We start from the raw sequence: 20,457 nt of genomic DNA on the forward strand, positions 1-20,457 counted from the left end.
AAGAAGTCCTAGTTAGGAAACTGGCGGCCACATTCTGAACCAGCTGAAGTTTCCGGGTCAAAGGCAAGGGCAGGCCCACGTAGAGCGAGTTACAGAAGTCCAGTCTGGAAGTGACTGTTGTATGGATCACAGTGGCCAGATGGTCTGAGGACAGGTAGGGCATTAGTAGCCATATGGGCTACCTTTATGATCTTAGCCTCCATGGTAAGTGAGGCATCAAAGATCACCCCCAAATTCCTGGCGGTTGGTGCAGGTGTTAGTTGTACCCCATCCAGGCATGGGAGACACTGTCTGATCCTGCCCCCTTCTCCCCAGCCACAGGATCTCCGTCTTGGAGGGGATGAGTTTCGGACGGCTCTGCCTGCTTCCAAACAACTGGCGAATGTTACTGGGTGGGGGGAGTCTGGCCGGTCATCTATCAGGAGATAGAGCTGGGTATCATCTGCATATTTATGACAAACTAGCCCTAGTTGGGCTAAAGGGAGAGTAGATGTTGGGCTAGAGGGCGCATGTAGATGTTGAAAAGCGTGGAAAAGTGGGAAGTATTGCCTCCTGTGGCACCCCACAAGGAAGTTCCATGGGATGTGACATCTCTTCCCCCACAGCCACCCTCTGCATCCGATTCTAGAGAAAGGAGACCAGCCGTTTCAGCGTGGTGGCCAACAGATCTAAAAGAATGAGGATGGCTGAACCACCCAAATCCAGCTGGTGCCAGATATCATCCGTCAGGGCAAACAGTGCAGTCTCCACCCTGTGGCCAGGACAGAAGCCAGACTGGTATGGGTCTAGGGCCAAAGTTTCCTCCAGAAACGCCAGGAGCTGGTCTGCCATGGCCTGCTCCACCACCTTCCCCAGGAACGCTAAATGTGACACTGGGTGGTAGCTGGCAGGGAGGACCAACCACTGCCTCCTTAAGCCCATCAGGTGTCAAGGAGAGGTTAACAATATCCCCCAGGGGACCACCTTTCTGCATGTTGTCCAATTTGAGCAGTCAGGATGGACTGGGGTCTAGGGGTCAAGTGGCTGCTCTCACGGATCCCAGCAGTTTGTCCACTTCGGTCAATGAGAGCTATCTGAAGCCATCAAACACTCTCTCCAATAATGGCCACGGAGCTTCCAGTTTGCTGTGTCAATTGTGGTAGGCAGGTCCTGGTGGAGTGACAAGACTTTATTTACAAAATGGCTTGCTAATGCCTCAGAGCTCAAATCCAATGTCCTAACGTTTTGGTGCCCCTCATCAAGAGCAAGGAGACCGAACTACCCTAAACAATTGTGCCGGGCAACAGCTTGCAGACGCGATTTCCATGGCGAAGAAATCAAGCTTCACCACTTTCACCGCCATCTCATAAGTGTGTGTTGAGATGTCCTTGCCACCTTGTCGCGAGTCTTCCTCCAAACTCGCTCTAGCCATATCACTTCCTTCTCTCTCTCTCGAAGCTCCTGGGAATACCAAGGAGCCCATTTGAGGTGAGGGCAGAGAGGGCGCCGAGAAGCAACTTAGTTGATGGCAGCTGACAGACGGGACTCCACCGGAGGGCATGAGGTCCCTCCACCCAGATCACCACATTCTCAACCGATTCCCACTCTAAACCAACACATTCCACCCCTGAGATCGATGGCACGGGCAGAGCCCTGAAGGAGAAAGACTCCTGCACCAGGATTGCCACCCCCTCCCCTGCCACAAAGCTGGTGCTGGTGCAGGACCAAGGTGGTGCCAGGTCTTTCAAGGCAACCATCTTGCCTTTACGAGCCCAAGTCTCAGTCACACAAGCCAGGTCAACCCCATGCCTTGTGAAGTTGTCCTACAAGGCTGAGGTCTTGTTGTTAATCGACCTGGCATTGCAGAGGATCAGCACCAGTTCCACCCTAGCCCTCACTCCTCCTACTCCGGGGATGGGATCAAAATCTGAATGGTGGCCCAGGTACTGACCAGACCACCATCCATGGGAATCCCACAAGCAGGACCTCCTTGGATCTACGTACGCCGTCGCTCCCCTATTACTGAATGTAAACTTTGCTTATGTAAAGAGTTTGTGTATTTGGCCTAAAGAAGATCCTCACAAGGATGACCTTAGCCAAAGATTTAACACAGAGGTTAAAGAACACGGGAGGGAAATGGACCCTTACAGCATCCTATGTATTGGTCCCAATGAGTCAATTAAGACCATAAGATCAGACCATCACTTTGCATCACACAATGACCTAAAATGAGGTGCCGTCAGGAAGTGAACTAGCATGGCCAGAACTCCAGAAGCCCTACCCCTACCACTGTTGCCCCCCAAGCAACAAAGATACAGAGCTCCAGGCAGAATGTTCCATCTATACCTTGTGACTCACAGCCACTCATGGACATTTGCTCCAAGCATTTATCCAATCTCCTCTTGAGACTATCTGTGCTTGTACCTGCCACTACTTCTTGGGGCAATGAAATCCATGTGCTACTTACTCTTTGAGTAAAGAAGTACTTCCTTTTATCTGTTCTAAGCCTACACCTCATTCATTTCATTGATTGCTCATGAGTTCCTGTATTGTGAGAAAAAGGGAAAATACATCTTTCTCTACCATCTCTACCCCATGCATAATTTTCACCCCTCAATTTGACTTTTCTCCCAGGCTACATTTACTAATCAGGAATGTACACTATACTTCTTCATTCTCAAGTGCAAATTAAGATGATCTGATTTCTCCATCGCTCTACACTGAAAGCCTGGGGGAGGGGGGGGGTATCTTTTGCTGTTCATGAAACATTCACAGCACCTTGACTGGGGCCCCATTTCCGCTGCAAACCACACAGCACCAGGCATCAGTAGGGCAACAGGACTTCTATTGGGATCCATAAATTCACCAGAGGCCAAGCACATAGCTTCCTTGCAATGCTCTGTAGTTTCTGCTTTGTGATTCTCTTATTTGATCCTGAACACTGGTCATGATCTTGGCAGTTTGCCAGGACCTGTCCTATGTGGATTGCAGTCTCCTCCAAATGGACGGATCCCAAGCAATTTGTAAGTTTGGTGGTTTGCAGAAGGCACATGGCTCAGATACCAATTTAATGTTAGGCACCTGAAGACTGCCAAATTAGACTTGTGCCACTTGTTAAAAAAAATGATGGGGAAACGGTGCATGTATACCGATGAATGGGGGGGGGGGGTGGCAGAAGGTGCAAAGTTGGCCGAAGAACCCCAATGTAGTCAGTGGAGTGACCTCTGCGGGGAGCAAAAGGGGACAGGGGGAATCCAAAGAAAACAGCACACTTTTGAATTATCTTCAGCTTAGGAAATTGGCACAAAAACGATCTCAGAAAGCCCAGGGAAACAGAGACCACAGAGCAGCGGTTCTCAACCTGGGGGTCGAGCCCTTTGTGGGTTGAACGGCCCTTTCACAGGGGTTGTGGCAAGGCAAGCAGCTTGGCCGGGGGGGGGGGCACAGCCACTGTTGCCGCTCCGCCTGCAGGCACCACACAACAGCCCTGCGGGGCAGATTGAGATAATGCATTCATCTGTCTGGAGCAGTGGAAAAGAGCGAGATCGGCACGGTGAGACAAGAGGCAGAACTGAACTGAGAAATCCCAGGGGAAAAGCCCATTTATATACAGTCATCATGAACCCTGCATCAGTTTGGGTTTAATTTCTGCGAAGGAACACTTGCATCATTTTATGGCTGGGGGTCGCCACAACGTGAGGAACTGCATTCAAGGGTCGCGGCATGAGGAAGGTGGAGAAGCCCTGGGCTAGAGCAGCCGAGTGCTGAAGGGAGGAAAATCAGTGCAGAATGACAAAGAAAATCCAAGGGACATGCCCGTTGACAGCAAGGGGAAATGCCTGCGCATAGTAGGCCAAAGAAGTTCTTCTCCTTCTAATAACCAGAAGATGAAAATATGTCCCAAAAATATGACAGAATTTACTTCAAATCAATTAAAAGTATGCTTACCGTGACACCAAAGAAGTTTGTTTCATTCATTGCATCCAGAAAAATTTTCCCAAGCTCTTTGTTGGTGTAGTTGAAGTCCTCAATTTTTTGGTTTTTGTTGGTGACATTGAGGTACTTCATAGCTCGCTGCAGAGTCTTGGCAATTACCCAAATTCCATCATAAGCAAAGCCATGGAACTTGCTGGATTCAGTAGTTCCCCGCCTCTCATTATATTCCTTCTCATACTGCTGTGGAGTCTGCAGGAAGGAGTGGAAAAACAGTTTAGTGGGCTAAAGCTCCACTACTTACAATCTATTGGAGAATATTGTTTTATTCGTATTTGTACCATATTTTTAAATTATGTTTTATTTTATTTTATTTTTATTTATTCATATTTATATACCGCCCTCCCCGAAGGCTCAGAGCGGTTTACATATAACTGAAACTATACATGAAACCAGACACATAATAACATGAATATTATTAATTGATAAACCAGGTGACAGTATAACATAACAGTGTATCATAACATAAACAGCGGTAACTCGAACAGGTCCAGGAGTCTTAGTGGGTTTCTGGGGGGAGGGGGGGCAGGGGCCCTGCACATGTTGGTTGGTTGGCCTGGCCTCAGCCAAATGCCTGGTGGAAGAGCTCCCTTCTGCAGGCCCTGCGGAACTGCTTTAGTCCCTTCAGGGCCCTGATCTCCTCCGGGAGCTCGTTCCACCAGGTGGGGGCCAGGACAGAGAATGCTCTGGCCCTGGTCGAGGCCAGGCGGACTTCTTTTGGGCCAGGGACCAGTAGTCGGTTGGTGGTGGTGGAGCACAGAGCTCTTTTGGGGGCATAGGAGTGAGCTGTAGTAAGCTCTACACCATCCAGGGTAGGCAGATGCGCTTCCTCACATGGGCCCTTCCTACCCAGCCCCAGGACCTCCGTCTTTGAAGGATTGAGCTTCAGGCGACTCTGCTTGAGCCATCTCGTCACTGCTTCCAGGCAACTGGCTAATGCTTCTGGGGGAGAGTCAGGGTGGCCATCCATCAGGAGGAAGAGCTGGGGGTCATCTGCATATTGATGGCAACCCAGCCCAAACTTCCGTACCAGCTGAGCAAGAGGGCACATGAAGATGTTGAATAGAATAGGAAAGAGAACCGCTCCCTGTGGGACTCCACAAGTATTATTATTATTATTATTATTATTATTATTATTATTATTATTATTATTATTATTATTTAGATTTATTTCCCGCCACTCCCCATAGGCTCGGGGAGTCTTATCCCCATTAAAATACCCATTAAAAGACTTTAAAAACAATCCCAAGTAAGTTGCTGGCGGTCTGATGTTCTCTCTCCTATTGCAACCCTCTGTCCACGATCCTGGAGGAAGGAGATCAGCCATTGAAGGGCTGTCCCTCGTATTCCAGCATCGATGAGGCGGCGAGCTAGAAGCTCATGATCGACTGTGTCGAACGCTGCTGAGAGGTCTAGTAATATCAGCAGTGCCGACCCGCCTCAGTCCAACTGGCGACGGAGGTCGTCCGTCAGGGCGACTAGCACTGTCTCTACCCCATGGCCAGGCCGGAAACCTGACTGGGATGGGTCTAGGACCGAAGTTTCTTCCAGGTATTCCGTCAGTTGGTTTGCGACTGCCCTTTCTACCATCTTCCCCAGAAACGCTAAATGCGAGACGGGTCGGTAGTTGTTGGGCTCTCGCGCATCTAAAGATTTTTTTTAAGCAGTGGGCGTACCACAGCCTCTTTCAGTCCCTCCGGGAATTCTCCCGTTGTGAGAGATGGGTTGATTATCTCCTGGAGGGGGCCCTTATGCCAGCTGTTTTTAAGAGCCAGGATGGGCAAGGGTCCAGTGGGCATGTGGTTGGCCTTGCTGTTGCTAGTATCCTGTCCACTTCGGTCAGCGTGAGTTGCCTGAAGGTACTCATAGTTTCCTCCAAAGACGGCCAAGGGGCCTCCAGTTTTGTAATGGCCTATGGCTGCATACAATAAATATCGTATTTACAATCTACCGTTCAAATGAGAAATCTGTGAAGAAGCTCTGGCCATAAGAGCATGGATATTTGGCAGTGTTTCAGAACATCTTCCAGATAAGTCCCTGTTCTCCTCTCTTGGGCGGTTACTACAGTTCTGGGCTGCACTGCACTTTCTCTGCGGCCTCCGAGCATCTGCTCCTCCTTTGGAAAGGCAGTGCCAGAGCAGGGAAAGCAAGGCATAGGCATCATTTTGTGCCTCATTGATACTTATTAATCCAGGGGGGGAGGGGCACGGGTGGCATTCTCTCAGTGCTGGGAGGCAGGCAACTGACCCCAGGGGGAAACTTTTTTTTTAAGGGTCATTGGTAGCAACAGTCAGAAAATTTGGCCACGAAAATGCTTAACCCTGAAGACTAAAAAATGAGTCTGGGTTCCAAATTTTGGGGTAAAACTGGAGGTCACTCCACTGATGCCCCGAACATGTTGAGGTTATCATGCATAAGGGGAACCCACCCTGTGTTCCTCCCTGGGGAGGCTTCCTAGTTGATAAAACCACAGAAGTGATTCACATAGTCATATTCCGCATGGCGGGAGCTGTGCCAGGCTGCTGCCAGAGCAGTGCTGAGGAGCCTTCTGCTCTACAGCTTTCTGTGCCACCACAGGGGATACATTTCAGCATGGATATGCTGCCTTCCCGGGCTGCATCTGCACAGCCAGGTGGCTGTACTAGGGAAGAGAGCTTGCCAAAGTCCAGAGTCCAGTCTGGGAGGTCGAGAGCAAAGCGAGTCAGAATACACAGCAATAAGGGTGGGGAGCAAAGACAAGCCAAGCCAAGCCAGGGTCAAAAGCCAGGGAGAAAGTCAAAACACGGACCAAATTCAGGAGCAGAGTCAGGAGCCAAGCCGAAGTTCGAAGACCCAGTGTACACAGTTGAAAGACAAGCCAAAGGTCAAAGAGCCAGAATGTGGTAAGAGTCCTTGGGGCTCAGAGGGGTCTTGTCCATGGGGCACAAAGAGCTGCATCTCAGCCTTGCTGGGCCAAAGCTACTCATCTTCTGGCAAGTCTGACGCAGAGCCTCCTGGCTGCTCTGGAAGCGGGTCGAGCAGTTCCTCTGGACCTCTGCCCCTTGGTGTCAGCTCCAGTGGAACAGCCAGTGTCGGCATGACACCATCCCCCCTCCAGGGACCCCGTAAGGTTCGGTCCTTGCTTGCAGGGATACTGGTGGTGAAAGTCCACCATGCGGTCTGGAGCATGGACCTGTCAGTGGGCTCCAAGGACTGGTATTCTAGGCCATAACCTTTCCATACAGGTATTGGAGGTTGCCACATTGCCTGCGAGAATCCAGGATCTCCTGAACTAGGTATTTTGCTTCCTGACCGACCAGGACTGGGTCTGGGGGATTGGGAACAGGCTGCCTGGTGTTGACAGGCTGGAGCAGGGAGCATCAGAAGACTGGGTGGCTCCCGAGGGAGTGGGGCAGCCGAAGCAAGGGAGTCACAGGACTGACCTGCTACAGCACCTCAAAAGGTCCTGTGAATCGGGCGTCCAATTTCTTCGAGGGTAATTCATTCACAAGTAATTCATGCACAGCCAGACTTTCCTGCCTACAGGGAGAACAGGACTTTCCCTCCGGTGCATGTCAGCTTTGGTTTTATATCGGCGCTGAGCATCCTGGAGAAATTCCTTCAACATTTGATGCTGCATATGGAGTCCTTCAAGGTAGTTGGCAGCATCGGGGACCGCTGGTATGATCAGAGGGTCTGGAAGGTACCATGAGTGGTACCCATAGGTGGCATAAAGCAGAGTGGTCTGGGTGGCAGCATGCTGGGAGTTATCATGGGCATACTCCACCAGAGAAAGTAGGTCTACCCAGTTATCCTGTTGGTGTGCTACATAGCACTTGAGGTACTGTTCTATGATAGCGTTCACCCACTCTGCCTTTTCATCTGTGAATGATGGGCAGAAAAGAGTCAAACCAAGTACCTAGAGCTACATGCAGTATCCATCAAAATCGGGAGGTAAACTGGACCCCACAGTTGCTGGCAATGTGATTGGGCTGGCCGCGGAGATGAAAGACTTGGGACACATTCAAACAGGCTGTCATATTGGCGCTGGGTAGTCCATGGCAGGGGATCAAGTGGATCAAGCTTTGTAAACCAATACACTACACTCAGCCTCCCCTCCCTCACAGGGTGTCTCTTGTGGGGAGAGGAAAGGGAAGACGACTGTAAGCCACTTTGAACCCCCTTCGGGTAGGAAAAAGCGGCATATAAGAACCAACTCTTCTCCTACAACTAGAATGCAGGTGAACCTTCAGGAGGGTTGCAGGCTGGTTGTGAAATCCAGAGAGATCTCTTACCACAGCCCCTTGGGAGTGGGTAGGGCTTGTAGGACACCTGTAGGCTTCCTAGGCAAGTTTTTGGTTCCGCGGTATGTGGTACAGGTTGCTACATAACGGCTTACTTCCGCCTTGACTTTAGGTCAGCAGTAGTGCTGGGTCACCACTACTAAAGTCTTAAAATGACTGAAGTGCTCTGCTGCAGGATTGTCATGACAAGCCTGAAGAACCCGGTTTCCCAGCTTGGCCATGGGCACCACCACTCGCTCAGTATGACGCAGCACTCCATTGCAACTATGGAACTCCCATACAGCATTTGGCTGTTGCTGTAACTTCTGGATTAGCACATGCGCACATGCCATCGTCGCTCCTGCTGTAGGGGTTGTGGATCAGTGGTGGCAGCATGACTCTGGCCTCCTCCACACCACCTCAGTAAGCTCCGTAGCAGCACGGAGGAGGCCAGCGCCATGCCACCGCAACCCCCCGGGAAAGGTCAGACGACCTCTCGAGGGGTCACAACAGGTTGAGAACCGCTGGTCTAGATGCCGCCATACCTGGAGCACCATACCTCGGCCTTTCCCAGATGGTATAGTTGTCTTACACTGTGGTGATCTGGTGGGATTAGAGGATGGAGTGGGCCGGCCTCAGAACTGGGTTGCAAGTACTGATGATCATACTGGAGGCACCCAAATCCAGCAGGAATGGTTGATTCAGGTCAGGGAGGGCCAGACACAGGTCAGTGGTAATCGACACTTGGGTTCAAGGAAAGCGGTGGCAGCGGCAGCATCGCCCTGGAAGGGCTGCGTAGGACTGAGAAGCCGGTTCGTAGGCTGGGCCAGCTGGGCATGTTGAGGAAGGACCTGTAGCAGCTGGCACAGCCTGAACCTCTGGCAACTGCTTCCTGGTCTGGGGTGCTTCTCACTGAAGCAAGGCTGAGACTTTAGTAGGATCCATCTGGATCCCCTGAGTGGTGAGATGGTGACCAAGAAACTCCATGGTCTGCTGATAGAAGGCATTTGGGGTGTTTGCCGTATATGTGGTGCTCCCACAGATGCTGCACCACCGGCTGGACATGCTGGATATGCTCATCACAGTTCTGGGAATATATAAGGACTAGACATTAAGCCCGCTGTGGGCAAAATACAGCGGGCCCTAGGATGATGGGTGGGTGGAGGGATGGGGCAAAGGAAGGAGGAAAAGGAGAAAGAGAGAGAAAGACAGAAAGAAAGGGAGGAAGATAGAGACAGAAGAAGAGGGAGAGAAACAGGTAGCCAGAAAGAGGCGGATGGAAGAGAGGGAGGCAGGGAGGGACAAAGGGAATGCTGGGAGGAAGGGAAGGACAAAGGGAATGCTGGGAAGAAGGGAGGAACAGAGGAAGATAGGTGGCCTTGGGACCTTCTGCCGGGCCCAGGGGCAGTCTCGGCTGTCCCAGGGCCCGGCAGAAGGCTCCGTGGGCGAGGGGAAGCTGGCCGGATGACTTACCGCTGGGGAAGGCTTCTTCTTCTGAGCGGTGACTCTCCGGCCGGGCCAGGCGAGGCTGGGCCAACCAGCCAATGGGGAGCCGCGCTTTGCGCGGCTCCCCATTGGCTGCTTGGCCCCCGAGTGACACTTGGAGGGCCCAATCAGGAGCCGCTTTGCGGCTCCTGATTGGGCCCTCCGAATTTTTATCACGGACAGGGCCCGCCCTAACTCCTCCCCACCAGCCCTTACTCCTTTATTCCTCCCGCTCCTCCGGAGCGGGGGGGAGGTTTAAAGATGTGATCCAATAAAATTATCACAATGATCCAGATAGATCTCAAATATATGATTAATAAATTGTTGGAAGACCCCAGGCGCATTGGCATTCCCCGATATTCGTATTGGCTGTAACGGGTCCTAAGTGTGGTCTTCAATTCTCTCCAGCTTTTATCCAAGTCAAATTGCACACCCCACAAAGATCCAATTTGGTAAATATCTGAGTCCCCTGGACCTGTTCCAGGAGCTCCGAGATCAGAGGCAACGGGTAACTGACGGTTATTGGATTCAAGGCTCGGTAATCATGGCATAGTTGGAGCTACCTCCCTTTCTTTCCTATGGACTGGACTGGACTGGTGCTGAGGTGGGTGGGGTGGAGGGCAAAATGAACCGCCGCTGGAGGTTCTTTGCTAGGAATTCTTGGAGGGTCAGGTTCAGAGAGCGTATATAAGCGCTCGACAGGCAAGACAGTGCCAGGTTTGAGCTCGATCCCACAACTGAACTCCTGGAGAGGCAGCAGCTGGTCGACTCCCGTCTCCTCGAAGACATCGGGGAAGTCATGTATTCTAGGGAGAGCTCTGGACAGGCCACTAAGGAGCCGCTGAGAATGACGGGCACATTGGGACTGTGATGGCTTCTCCCAATCAACTCGGGGGTTATGCCACTCTGACCAACTGTTTCCCAGGACCAGGGGAAAATGAGGCATCCAGACAAGATCAAAGATCAGGATTCTCCCGCGTTCCCTTAGCCCAGGGCAACTGAAGACCTGATTTGGGGGCAGGCCCAGAAAGGGGCCTACCCAGCGGCTGCGTCAGGTGCAGACGGGGATTAGCCTCGCTTCCACTTGGCCGTTTCTGTCCGTACGGAATCGAGCATGGGAACTCAACCCTCCCTCCATGCTCGGCCTGCCGGTCCGCCCCCGCAACAAACGCGCCTCCCTCCTCCAGGCCGCCGGCTGAGTGCAGGGAGATGCCGCTACCCACACCCCACTGCAGCCCTGCTGCTCTTGCCAACCTCCTGCCCACCAAGACAGCTGCGGGAGGGAGTCCCGTCCCCCAATCAGGTAGGTACAAGGCTTATGCAGACAGATTGGGCAACTCTGCCTAAATCCCAATATCTAAGGATTCGATCCATTCAGTTGCACCTGGGGGAAGTACCCAGAGCTCTATCACATCTCCCTGGGAAGCACAGTCCTCGTGAGAATGAACAATTCTGCTGATCCCCACTTCGGGACAGAACAAACTACAGCAATGTTATTCGCTCTGCGACTCAGAGAGAGCCACACTTGCCATTGCCATCCCACAAAGGAGCGGCACGACTGCTAAATGCATGTCCGAGAGCCCCTGTGGCTTCTGAGCCACCGAGAGGTTATGGTTGGATTACTCTGATTACAAGGAAGTGGCAGAATGATCCATTTGCCATTCCAAAATAAGGTTTGTTCACTTCAATGTGAAGCAAAATCTTCATTGTGTTGTTTGGGCACTCTGTTACCATGGTGACACTCATTTGCTAAATGAAGCTCAAAATCCTTTTTCAACTTCACTAACAGGAAACCCTCTGATGAAAAGGACCACAATCTCTAGAGTACAATAATGCATCATCGTTTGCAGCAGGTGTGCCAATGTGGTGATTTCTTCAGTAGGCTCAGCTGGGCTCAGGGAGAAGCATGAACTGGCTGACATACTGAAGTTTGTCAGAAATTTGGAGTTTGTAAACTGAATTTTGTGAACTGAAGAATTTTGCGACTACCACAATTTTTGGCACAATTTGTGATAGTTCATGGTGGTTTGTGAAGAGCAGAAAGCATGGGTAAACCCTTAGAGACTAACTCAAGAAAGAGTTGGGAGCCCCCCACAGCTCAGCGGTTAAATGGCTGTGAGCTGTGAGCCATTTAACCCACCACAGCAGCATTCTTCCCTGTGGCTTTCCAGGGGAACAGAAAGCAGGAACCCTGTTTTCTCCTGCCTGCAAAAAAAAAACTGGAGAGAATTTGTTAAAGGAGTTAAATGGAAGGGGTCAAGCCCCTTCCCGGGGACACGTCAGCTCCTCCTCCTCCTCAGGCTCTCTGGTGCAGCCCCTTTAAACAGGCTGAGCCAGCTGAGCCAGTATAGAGAGACTTTTCCATGCCAGTCCAGCTGGCTGTTCAAAGGGGCTATGCCAGGCACCCCAAGGTAGCTGAGTCAGCAGAGAGATGCGTTTCTGTGCCGGCTCGGCTGCCTCAGGCTTGTTCACACCAGACGCCCCAAAGCCAGTATGATGAAGTCTCTCCCTGCTGGCTCAGCTGTCCTGGCACAGCAGCCCCTTTAAGCAAGCTGGGCAAGTGAGCCTGAGGCCGCAGGGAAGTCCCTTCATAGCAGATCAGCTGCCTTGGGCTCCCTGGCCCTATAAACAAGGATAGCATAAATGGGACAGCATAAAGGACCGGGTGAAACGCCTTCCCTAGGAGTACTGCACCACCAGCTTTTCACAGCCAGCACTTCACCTCTTCCTTTTTGCTGGCCAGGGAAAGCAGTGGTCAAAAGAGGGGGGAGCACTTCAGCCCCATATTTAACTCTCTGGTTTTGCTCCCCTCCTCCAACTTGCAAGCAAAAGAGAGCTGGAACCGGTTAAATCCCTGCTTTCTACTTCCAACACTTTTGCAGGCAGCATAAGCAGATGGCTCAGTCTGGCTCAGTCTGGAACCTGGCGTAGTTGTTCTATTAGGCTGGTAGTTCAGCCACAAAACCACAAACCAAACCAGATTGCAGCTCTCCAGTTCTTGTCCATCCGTAGCTGAGTTTCCTTTTTCCAGCACAGCATCTCTGACCATTTCCGGAATTTCCACTGCTGACTAATATCGTCTTTCTCTGCCCCTCCTGCTCCAAATGCTTGTCAGGTACATCAAATAGACTTTTGAAAGGGACATCCGTAGGCTGAAGCAACTGAAAGTTTGTTTTGCACTGGGGGTCCAGGTCACAACAGCCATCTGCCAGCCAGGTCACTCCTCAAGCCGTTTCTGCTACAGATGAGCAGATTGGGATTCCCCAAAGCTCAAGCATGAGGAAACTAGGTTAAGTCCAATAAGAATAAGTGTAGTACCACACTCCCAAAGTGTAGTAGCTCTGATTCTTACTTATGTTTGGCTGCATCCCTACTCTCTTTAAACCTGCCAATACTAACGACAGACAAATACTGCCAAGTGCTGTCCAAAAGTGCTTTTGTTGTTAGGTGCGAAGTCATGTCCAACCCATCGCAACCCCCTGGACAATGATCCTCCAGGCCTTCCTGTCCTCTACCATTCCCCGGAGTCCATTTAAGTTTGCACCTACTGCTTCAGTGACTCCATCCAGCCACCTCATTCTCTGTCGTCCCCTTCTTCTTTTGCCCTCAATCGCTCCCAGCATTAGGCTCTTCTCCAGGGAGTCCTTCCTTCTCATGAGGTGGCCAAAGTATTTCAGTTTCATCTTCAGGATCTGGCCTTCTAAGGAGCAGTCCGGGTTGATCTCCTCTAGGACTGACCGGTTTGTTCGCCTTGCAGTCCAAGGGACTCGCAAGAGTCTTCTCCAGCACCAGAGTTCAAGAGCCTCAATTCTTTGACGCTCGGCCTTCCTTATCGTCCAACTTTCACAGCCATACATTGCAACTGGGAATTCCATAGCCTTGACTAAACGCACTTTTGTTGGCAGGGTGATGTCTCTGCTTCTTAGGATGCTGTCTAGATTTGCCATAGCTTTCCTCCCCAGGAGCAAGCGACTTTTAATTTGTTTGCTGCAGTCCCCATCCGCAGTGATCTTGGAGCCCAGGAAAATAAAATCTGTCACTATCTCCATTTCTTCCCCATCTATTTGCCAGGAATTGAGAGGGCCGGATGCCATGATCTTTGTTTTCTTGATGTTGAGTTCCAAGCCAACTTTTGCACTCTCCTCCTTCACCCGCATCAACAGGCTCTTTAGTTCCTCTTCGCTTTCTGCCATTAGAGTGGTATCATCTGCATATCTGAGGTTGTTGATATCTCTCCCTGCAATCTTGATCCCAATTTGTGACTCCTCTAATCCCACCTTTCTCATGATGTGCTCCGCATACAAGTTAAATAGGCAAGGCGACAGTATACAGCCTTTCCGAACTCCTTTCTCTATGGACAGTTCCAAAAAGCCAAAAGTGCTGTGACCTTTTAAATATTCCCCTGCACATTCCCCTCTCCTGTATCCTGCATCTAGGGATAGTTTCCCAAATGGGGCCATCTGGGACTTCCTATGGTAGCCACTGAATTCTGTGTTGGTATCCCGAGGTTTAGAACTGCGTCTTAAAAGTTGCTGTGATCAGAAATTATCCACAAATGTTGCTTCACTCAGCAGTCAATTTTAGGGATGGGCATGATTACAACTAGGAAACAAAATGTGTCACAAATTTTGCCCTGTTTGTGGTTCACAAATAGATGTTTACAAACTTCCAGACTTTTAAAGCAGTCTGCGGCACGATGGATAGAGCAGAAAACAGGGGCTTAAAGGAACTCCCTGCTTTCTGTTCCCTGCGAAAACCGCAAGAAACAGCTGCTTTAAACCTTAAAGAGACTTCTACACACCTGAAAAATAGCTGAGGGGCATGGAGTGGGGTTTCCGGTTTTCTGCCATCTTCGTTTAAAGGTAGTGCAGTCCCTCCCCACAGGGTCTGCATGGTGGCAAACAAGGAACCAGTTGGGTTCATGAAAAAACCTCCCCGTTCGGTCTGTGGCTTGACCATGAACCACAAAGCATCACAAACCGCATTTTCCCAGTTCGTGCCCATCGCTAGATATCTTGACGGTAAAGAAACAGCATATCTGGGAAATATTTGTAAAATGGTCGATAGTAAAACTGACTCACCTTTCCTGAAATGGTTTTTATCACTTTGGAACTGAGAGGCTCAAAGTCCACTCCGATGTAACCCTCCATGGCTCTGAGGAGGTCTCTGCGGAGACAGCGTGATGCGTTCAGCTGTGGAGTCACTTCTTCCCACCAGGAACTCTGATACCAGCCGGGGATGATCCACTGATATTTGCTGCCATACATGTTTTCATTATAGGCCTACAATACAAGTATAGAAAGGAAAAGCATTGTTGTTATTATTGTTGGGGGGGGGGGGAACATTCTCCTTAACAGACATTTCTGCACTTAAAAGTACACATTTAAAAAGAGACCAAATTTAATAATTAAAATTCCCATTTCTGTATATCTACCTTCGCTGAATACCCAAGAAGCAAGTAACACAAATATCTTTATAAAATCAGAGTCCAGCAGAGGCCCCTTTAAGACCAACAAAGATTGATTCAGGGCGGGAGCTTTCGACTGCAAGCAGTCTTCGTCAGACTAAGAACCGACCATCATAACAGTAGGAATATATAAGCAAAAATTAATCCTGTTACATTAGTAAACTGTGTCACAGCATCCACACGCAGCCGCATGATAACTCCCTGCCAAACCAGCCAATCAGACCCCTCGAACCCACCTGTAGTTCACAAAGACATATATCAGAAATAAAACTGTTAAAGCCAGTGGTCCACGGCTCACACCCTACTATGTACTGCCGGCCCCATCTGTCTCCATACGAGTGTGAAACTTTCTTTAAGCACTCTTAGGTGCACACCATCTGGCCCAGGGGATCTGAACTCACCCAGTGCAGCCAGGTGCTCTCAATAACTTCTCAGCCCACCACCCAAATACTATCCCTTGCCTATGACCATCCCTAGATATGTCCACCTTCTTCTGGAAAAACACAGATACATAATAGTTGCGGTGCCTTTCTGCTTTCTTCTTATCCTGTCGGTGTCACTTGATCTTCACCCAGCGGGCCTATGGCCTTTTTTACCTTACGTTTATTGCTCACAAATCTGAAGAAGCTTTTCTTGTTCTCTGGCCAGCCTCAGCTCACTCCCAGCTTTGGCCTTTCTGATGGCTGATCTGCAGTGCCTAGTAATATGCAGATGTTCTTCTTTAGAGGTCTGTCCTTCCCCCCATTTCTTGAACATTTACTTTTTCTTCCTTGTCTCCTCCTGAAGTTCTCTGATCATCCAAATAGGCTTCTTGGATCCCTTACCATGATTCCATCTTGCTGAAAGAGTCATGGCTTGAGCATGCAATAGCTCTTGTTTAAGGACAGCCCACCCTTCACTTGCTCCTTTTTCTTCCAGCATTCTGGTCCATGGGATGACTCTCATCATGTGGCTGAGTTTATTAAAGTCTGCCCTACAGTGTCTCACAGAACCTCCTTGGTCCCCCATCTCAAAAGGAATTCCAGGAGGACACGGTCATTCCCCCAGTGCCCAACTCCTTCACTCCATCCACCAGCTCTTCCCTGCTGGTCAGTATTAAGTCAAATACGGCCAAGCCTCTCAAAGGTTTTTCACCATTTGATATATGAAATTGCTGGTCAGGCGGATCAGAAAGTTGCATGACTCTGGATGCTTAGCAGAGTTTGTTTCCCAGAACTCATCAGGGAAATTGAAGGGCATTTCCGCATGTGCAAAATGTAGCTGGACAGCCTCCAAATGTTGGCGGCATATTCATGACATTGCCATCATCCTGAGGCTGTCCAGGAGAGCAACTTATCCCCGGTTGCCACCAGTGAGCCACCGGGGATAAGCCCACGTGGAGGGGGAGATGCACGACAGTCTTTGTCCCACCCTTGCTCCTGCCCTCCCCTCTCCATTTCCTGCTTTGAGTGACTTTTTCTTTTTAAAATAGTGCCATCCATGTTGCAGCGTGGCCATAAACCTACATTATCCGAGGTGAAGTAAAATCTTCTTTAAAGTGTCTTGGGGCTTCTTGGGATCAGGCAGGCAAAAACAGCCCCATTTCTGTTTCCTGGAGGTGGGAAATGAGCAGGGAAAGGGGGGCGCAGATGATCTAGCCGTTTTCTCCTGCTCATTCAGCCATGGGTGTGCTTTGTTTCTAAGCCTCCCATTGGCACAGAATGTCTTTGGGGGCTTCAGTTACCTGTTCAGCCTTCTCACAACTGGGACAGGCAAAAACAGTCCCGTTTGTGTCTCCTGGAAGTGGAAAATGAGCTTGGAAAGGGGGAGGGGGAATTATCTACCTGATCCTACAGGGATCCTGAGCACCTCGTTTTTAAGTTTACCATTAGCTTAAAATGTCTTCTTGGGCTCCAGAGACAATCAGAAATCTACACAGACAGAAATAAAGTGCAAAAAAAAAAATACAAATCCCCAAAGGGGGGGGGGATACTGTTTCTCCATAGCAATGGGGCAGTGTTGATTTTATTAAAGATGCATATATGCTGTGGCATAGCAATGCAAAAGTGCCTTTATTATTGTTGCTGCTGTTGTTGTTGTTATAATTTTACCATGGGAGGTGGGGGGGGGGGCAGGAGAACATTTCTGTCCATGAGAGAACTGCTGTGCTGTGATTGGTGGCCTGCTGTGACTAACAAGCTAAGGAGAGGAGGGAGAAATTTGCCTTGCTTTCCCTTGCAGCCTCCTCAGGAGGCAAAGAGCCGTGATGTGGCAGAGGGATAACGCAGAAGGGGTCTCCCCGTGAGGAGGGCTGCAAACACAAGATTTACCATCCCGTGTTTGCCAGCAGGAAGCCACTCACCTTCTTCCCCTCCATGGGGAAATTCCTGAAATCACCCAGAATTACATGGGTCCGGCCTGGCTATTCAATCTGCTCAAGGAGGGCAGCATCCACATTTTCACCTGGCCAGATAATCTGTAGCAGATGCCAACCACTCTTATCTTCACCCAGATACTTTCTACGGGAGTGAAGTGCCTCTCCTCACATGCAGCATGAGCCCACCCCTCTTTGACCTTTTCTCCTATCCATCCACTACTGCAGTGCAATCTCAATCTGTCTGCATGAGAAGCCTCCGGAAGCCCCTTGCTTCCATTTGACCCGTTCTTCCCAGATGGGCCACGGCTATTTCCTCTCCGACATTAGCATCCCTACGTTGGATGGCTTGAAAAGAGGTAGAATTACACTGAGAAGTTGGACGGAGCCCCCCCCCACCCCCCCGGCATTTTTGAGTTCTAAAAACCTCTCTACAGCAGGCCTGCAAGTGTGCATTTCGGAATCCACAGAGACCACAGTGATGAATCAGCAGTCTAGTCATACCCTGAGTGAATAACAGAAGCAGCATGGATGGCATGAAAATAATCATGCCTATTGGTATATGGTTTGGATTGAAAGAGTGTCCTTTGGTGTGTAGAGTGTGACTTTCTCCCCCCCCCCCAGTGCACATGCCTGTGTGCATGCACACACTCCAAAGCTGTTTCAGCAGATTCCCTGTCCCTCAACAGCAAGATCTAGGGAGTCCTTTGGGGCTGCAGTGGGAGAAAATCATGTTCCACAAACATAAGTCGTTACACCCATGGAAATATGGCTATGGAAATGCATCCTACGCGTGCCAGGGTTCCATTTTCCCTGTATCTCAGACTCTGAATGACCTTGGTGCCAACTTTTATGTGGAAATAGCTACTTACAGCACTGTCTATAAAACATCTAGCTCTGGAGTACAAGATGACTATTAAGCATGGACCAGATTTTAATTTCATGCTTTAAAATAAGGCGTCTACAGATTGGACAAATTTCAGTTTTCAGTCAGACATTAAAAATTGTGTTGTCCCAATATATGTTAAAAATGCTACTCTGAGTCCAGTCAGCTTAATCACTATGAAAGGTTTTTACAAGTAGACCAGGAACAGTGAATGAACACTAATGATTCTGAATGTCAGTGGGTGATTTCCTGAAGAGTGAATTGGCTTCCGAGTTTGCGGTGCTGCAGCAATACTTCTCAAGAGAGCCAGTTTGGCATAGTGGTTAGGAGTGCGGACTTCTAATCTGGCGTGCCAGGTTCGATTCTGGACTCCCCCACATGCAGCCAGCTGGGTGGCCTTGGGCTCACCACAGCACTGAGAAAGCTGTTCTGACCGAGCAGTAATACCAGGGCTCTCTCAGCCTCACCCACCCCACAGGGTGTCTGTTGTGGGGAGAGGAAAGGGAAGGTGAATGGAAGCCGCTTTGAGACTCTTTTGGGTAGAGAAAAGCGGCATCTAAGAACCAACTCTTCTTGTTCTTGTTCTTGTTCTTCTTCTTGTTCTTGTTCTTCTTCTTCTACCTGGATGGGAGGAAGACCCTTTGATTCAGGATCATCTCAGGAACTGGCAGCAAGAGCTGGTTTCTGGGAAACTGATGCCAAAGTCGCTGGGATTGCTACCTGCTCTGGAAGTGCCTTTTTGTTTCCACCAGGCTTTGCTTGGAAATAAAGGAAACTGCAATGATCTCACAAACCTCCTGGGCACCCTCATTCAAAGGAGATTAAGGCCAGCAGCTCCACAATGAAGACGATCCCGCCGTTGGGGGAGATCCAGGAATACCACTTAAGAAAAACAACCAACTTACACAGCAGAATACTTTTGCTGCCATTTCCTCGTTAAACTGTCCGAGGATAATTCGAACATCATTACCCTGCAGAAACGAAAAACGACACATTAACGGAATCAACGTGCTGGAATGACTCCTCTTCAAAATTCCCCTACTTGGCTGTTCTAGCTTCAGATCATGGCCAAATCTCCCCAGCGAACATTAACAATTTCAAACTTTCTCCAGTGCAAAGGTGGATGCTCCCCCCTTAGGCCTATATGAAACCAAAAGAAACAAACGGATAGTGCCTGCCCTTTATCACTTTAAGGCCCTGTATAATTACCTGAAATATGCAGAGGGGCACCTGCTAAAATTCCTCCTGCGTGATAGGACAAAGGCAGTTTCAAATGCAGTTGCAAAATTTTGCTTCTTAGCAAAAACTGGAAATCTTGAAACGAAATGGGTAATTTCACTTTTGCTGATCTATTGATATATTCTGTCATCGATGTTTCCTTTTTTAATCCTCAATATTGTGGGACCTTGCTTCCTACGAACTGGCCCTTTAAGGGGTGGTGCAATGTCTCCCTGCCACGACTGCAAAGTGCTTATTCAGACTGTGTTTCTCAGGGAAACAGCTTACAGTGTCTGTTGGTTCTCCCCACACTTTGTGAGCCTAGGGACAATTTATACCAGAAGGCTGGTTTGTGTATAATTTTCCTTAATTTGGATTTCTAATTTCTGGACATTTCATAGGATGTTAATACTGACTTTGTTGACTGTCTTTATAGGTTTTTTCTGAGACCACTTTTACCCCAATGTTTTTTCTGGAAGCAGACTTTGAGACAGTTTTTCCCCAGTGCATGATATTTCTAGTCGTGTTCTCTGCCCCATTCACCTCCAGCTCAGTTTTCAGTGATCGGGCTGCCATCATCATTAAACTCACTCCACCAAAGACAGGTGGTTTCAGGTTTTTTAAAATCCCCAAATACTGAAATATCACTCTACCGCTGTAGTGATTGTTTAAGCACATTTTCTGAATTCTCAGTTTTCTTTCTTCTTTTTTTAAGTCAGTCTCTAGTCTCGACCCTGGCAGGGATAAGTTATTCCTCTACTATATTCATTTCTAATTCCAGCAGTTTCCTCTAGGTCTACACCATTCAATAAGA

At 49.4% G+C, this 20,457-nt stretch overlaps 1 protein-coding gene across 1 annotated transcript in view; it reads right to left on the reverse strand.

Moving 5' to 3' along the window:
• The window catches only part of GABBR2 (gamma-aminobutyric acid type B receptor subunit 2), a 489,886-nt gene that overhangs the window by 291,278 nt on the left and 178,151 nt on the right, over positions 1-20,457 (reverse strand). The window contains exons 5-7 of the mRNA XM_077309699.1: positions 19,331-19,396; positions 14,801-15,001; positions 3,928-4,164 (exon numbers count right to left, since the gene is read on the reverse strand). Of these exons, the coding sequence (XP_077165814.1) occupies positions 3,928-4,164; positions 14,801-15,001; positions 19,331-19,396 (504 nt within the window). The remainder of the gene's footprint in view (positions 1-3,927; positions 4,165-14,800; positions 15,002-19,330; positions 19,397-20,457) is intronic.

Source organism: Paroedura picta, chromosome 14 (assembly GCF_049243985.1).
Source record: "Paroedura picta isolate Pp20150507F chromosome 14, Ppicta_v3.0, whole genome shotgun sequence".
Taxonomy (NCBI): Eukaryota; Metazoa; Chordata; class Lepidosauria; order Squamata; family Gekkonidae; genus Paroedura; species Paroedura picta.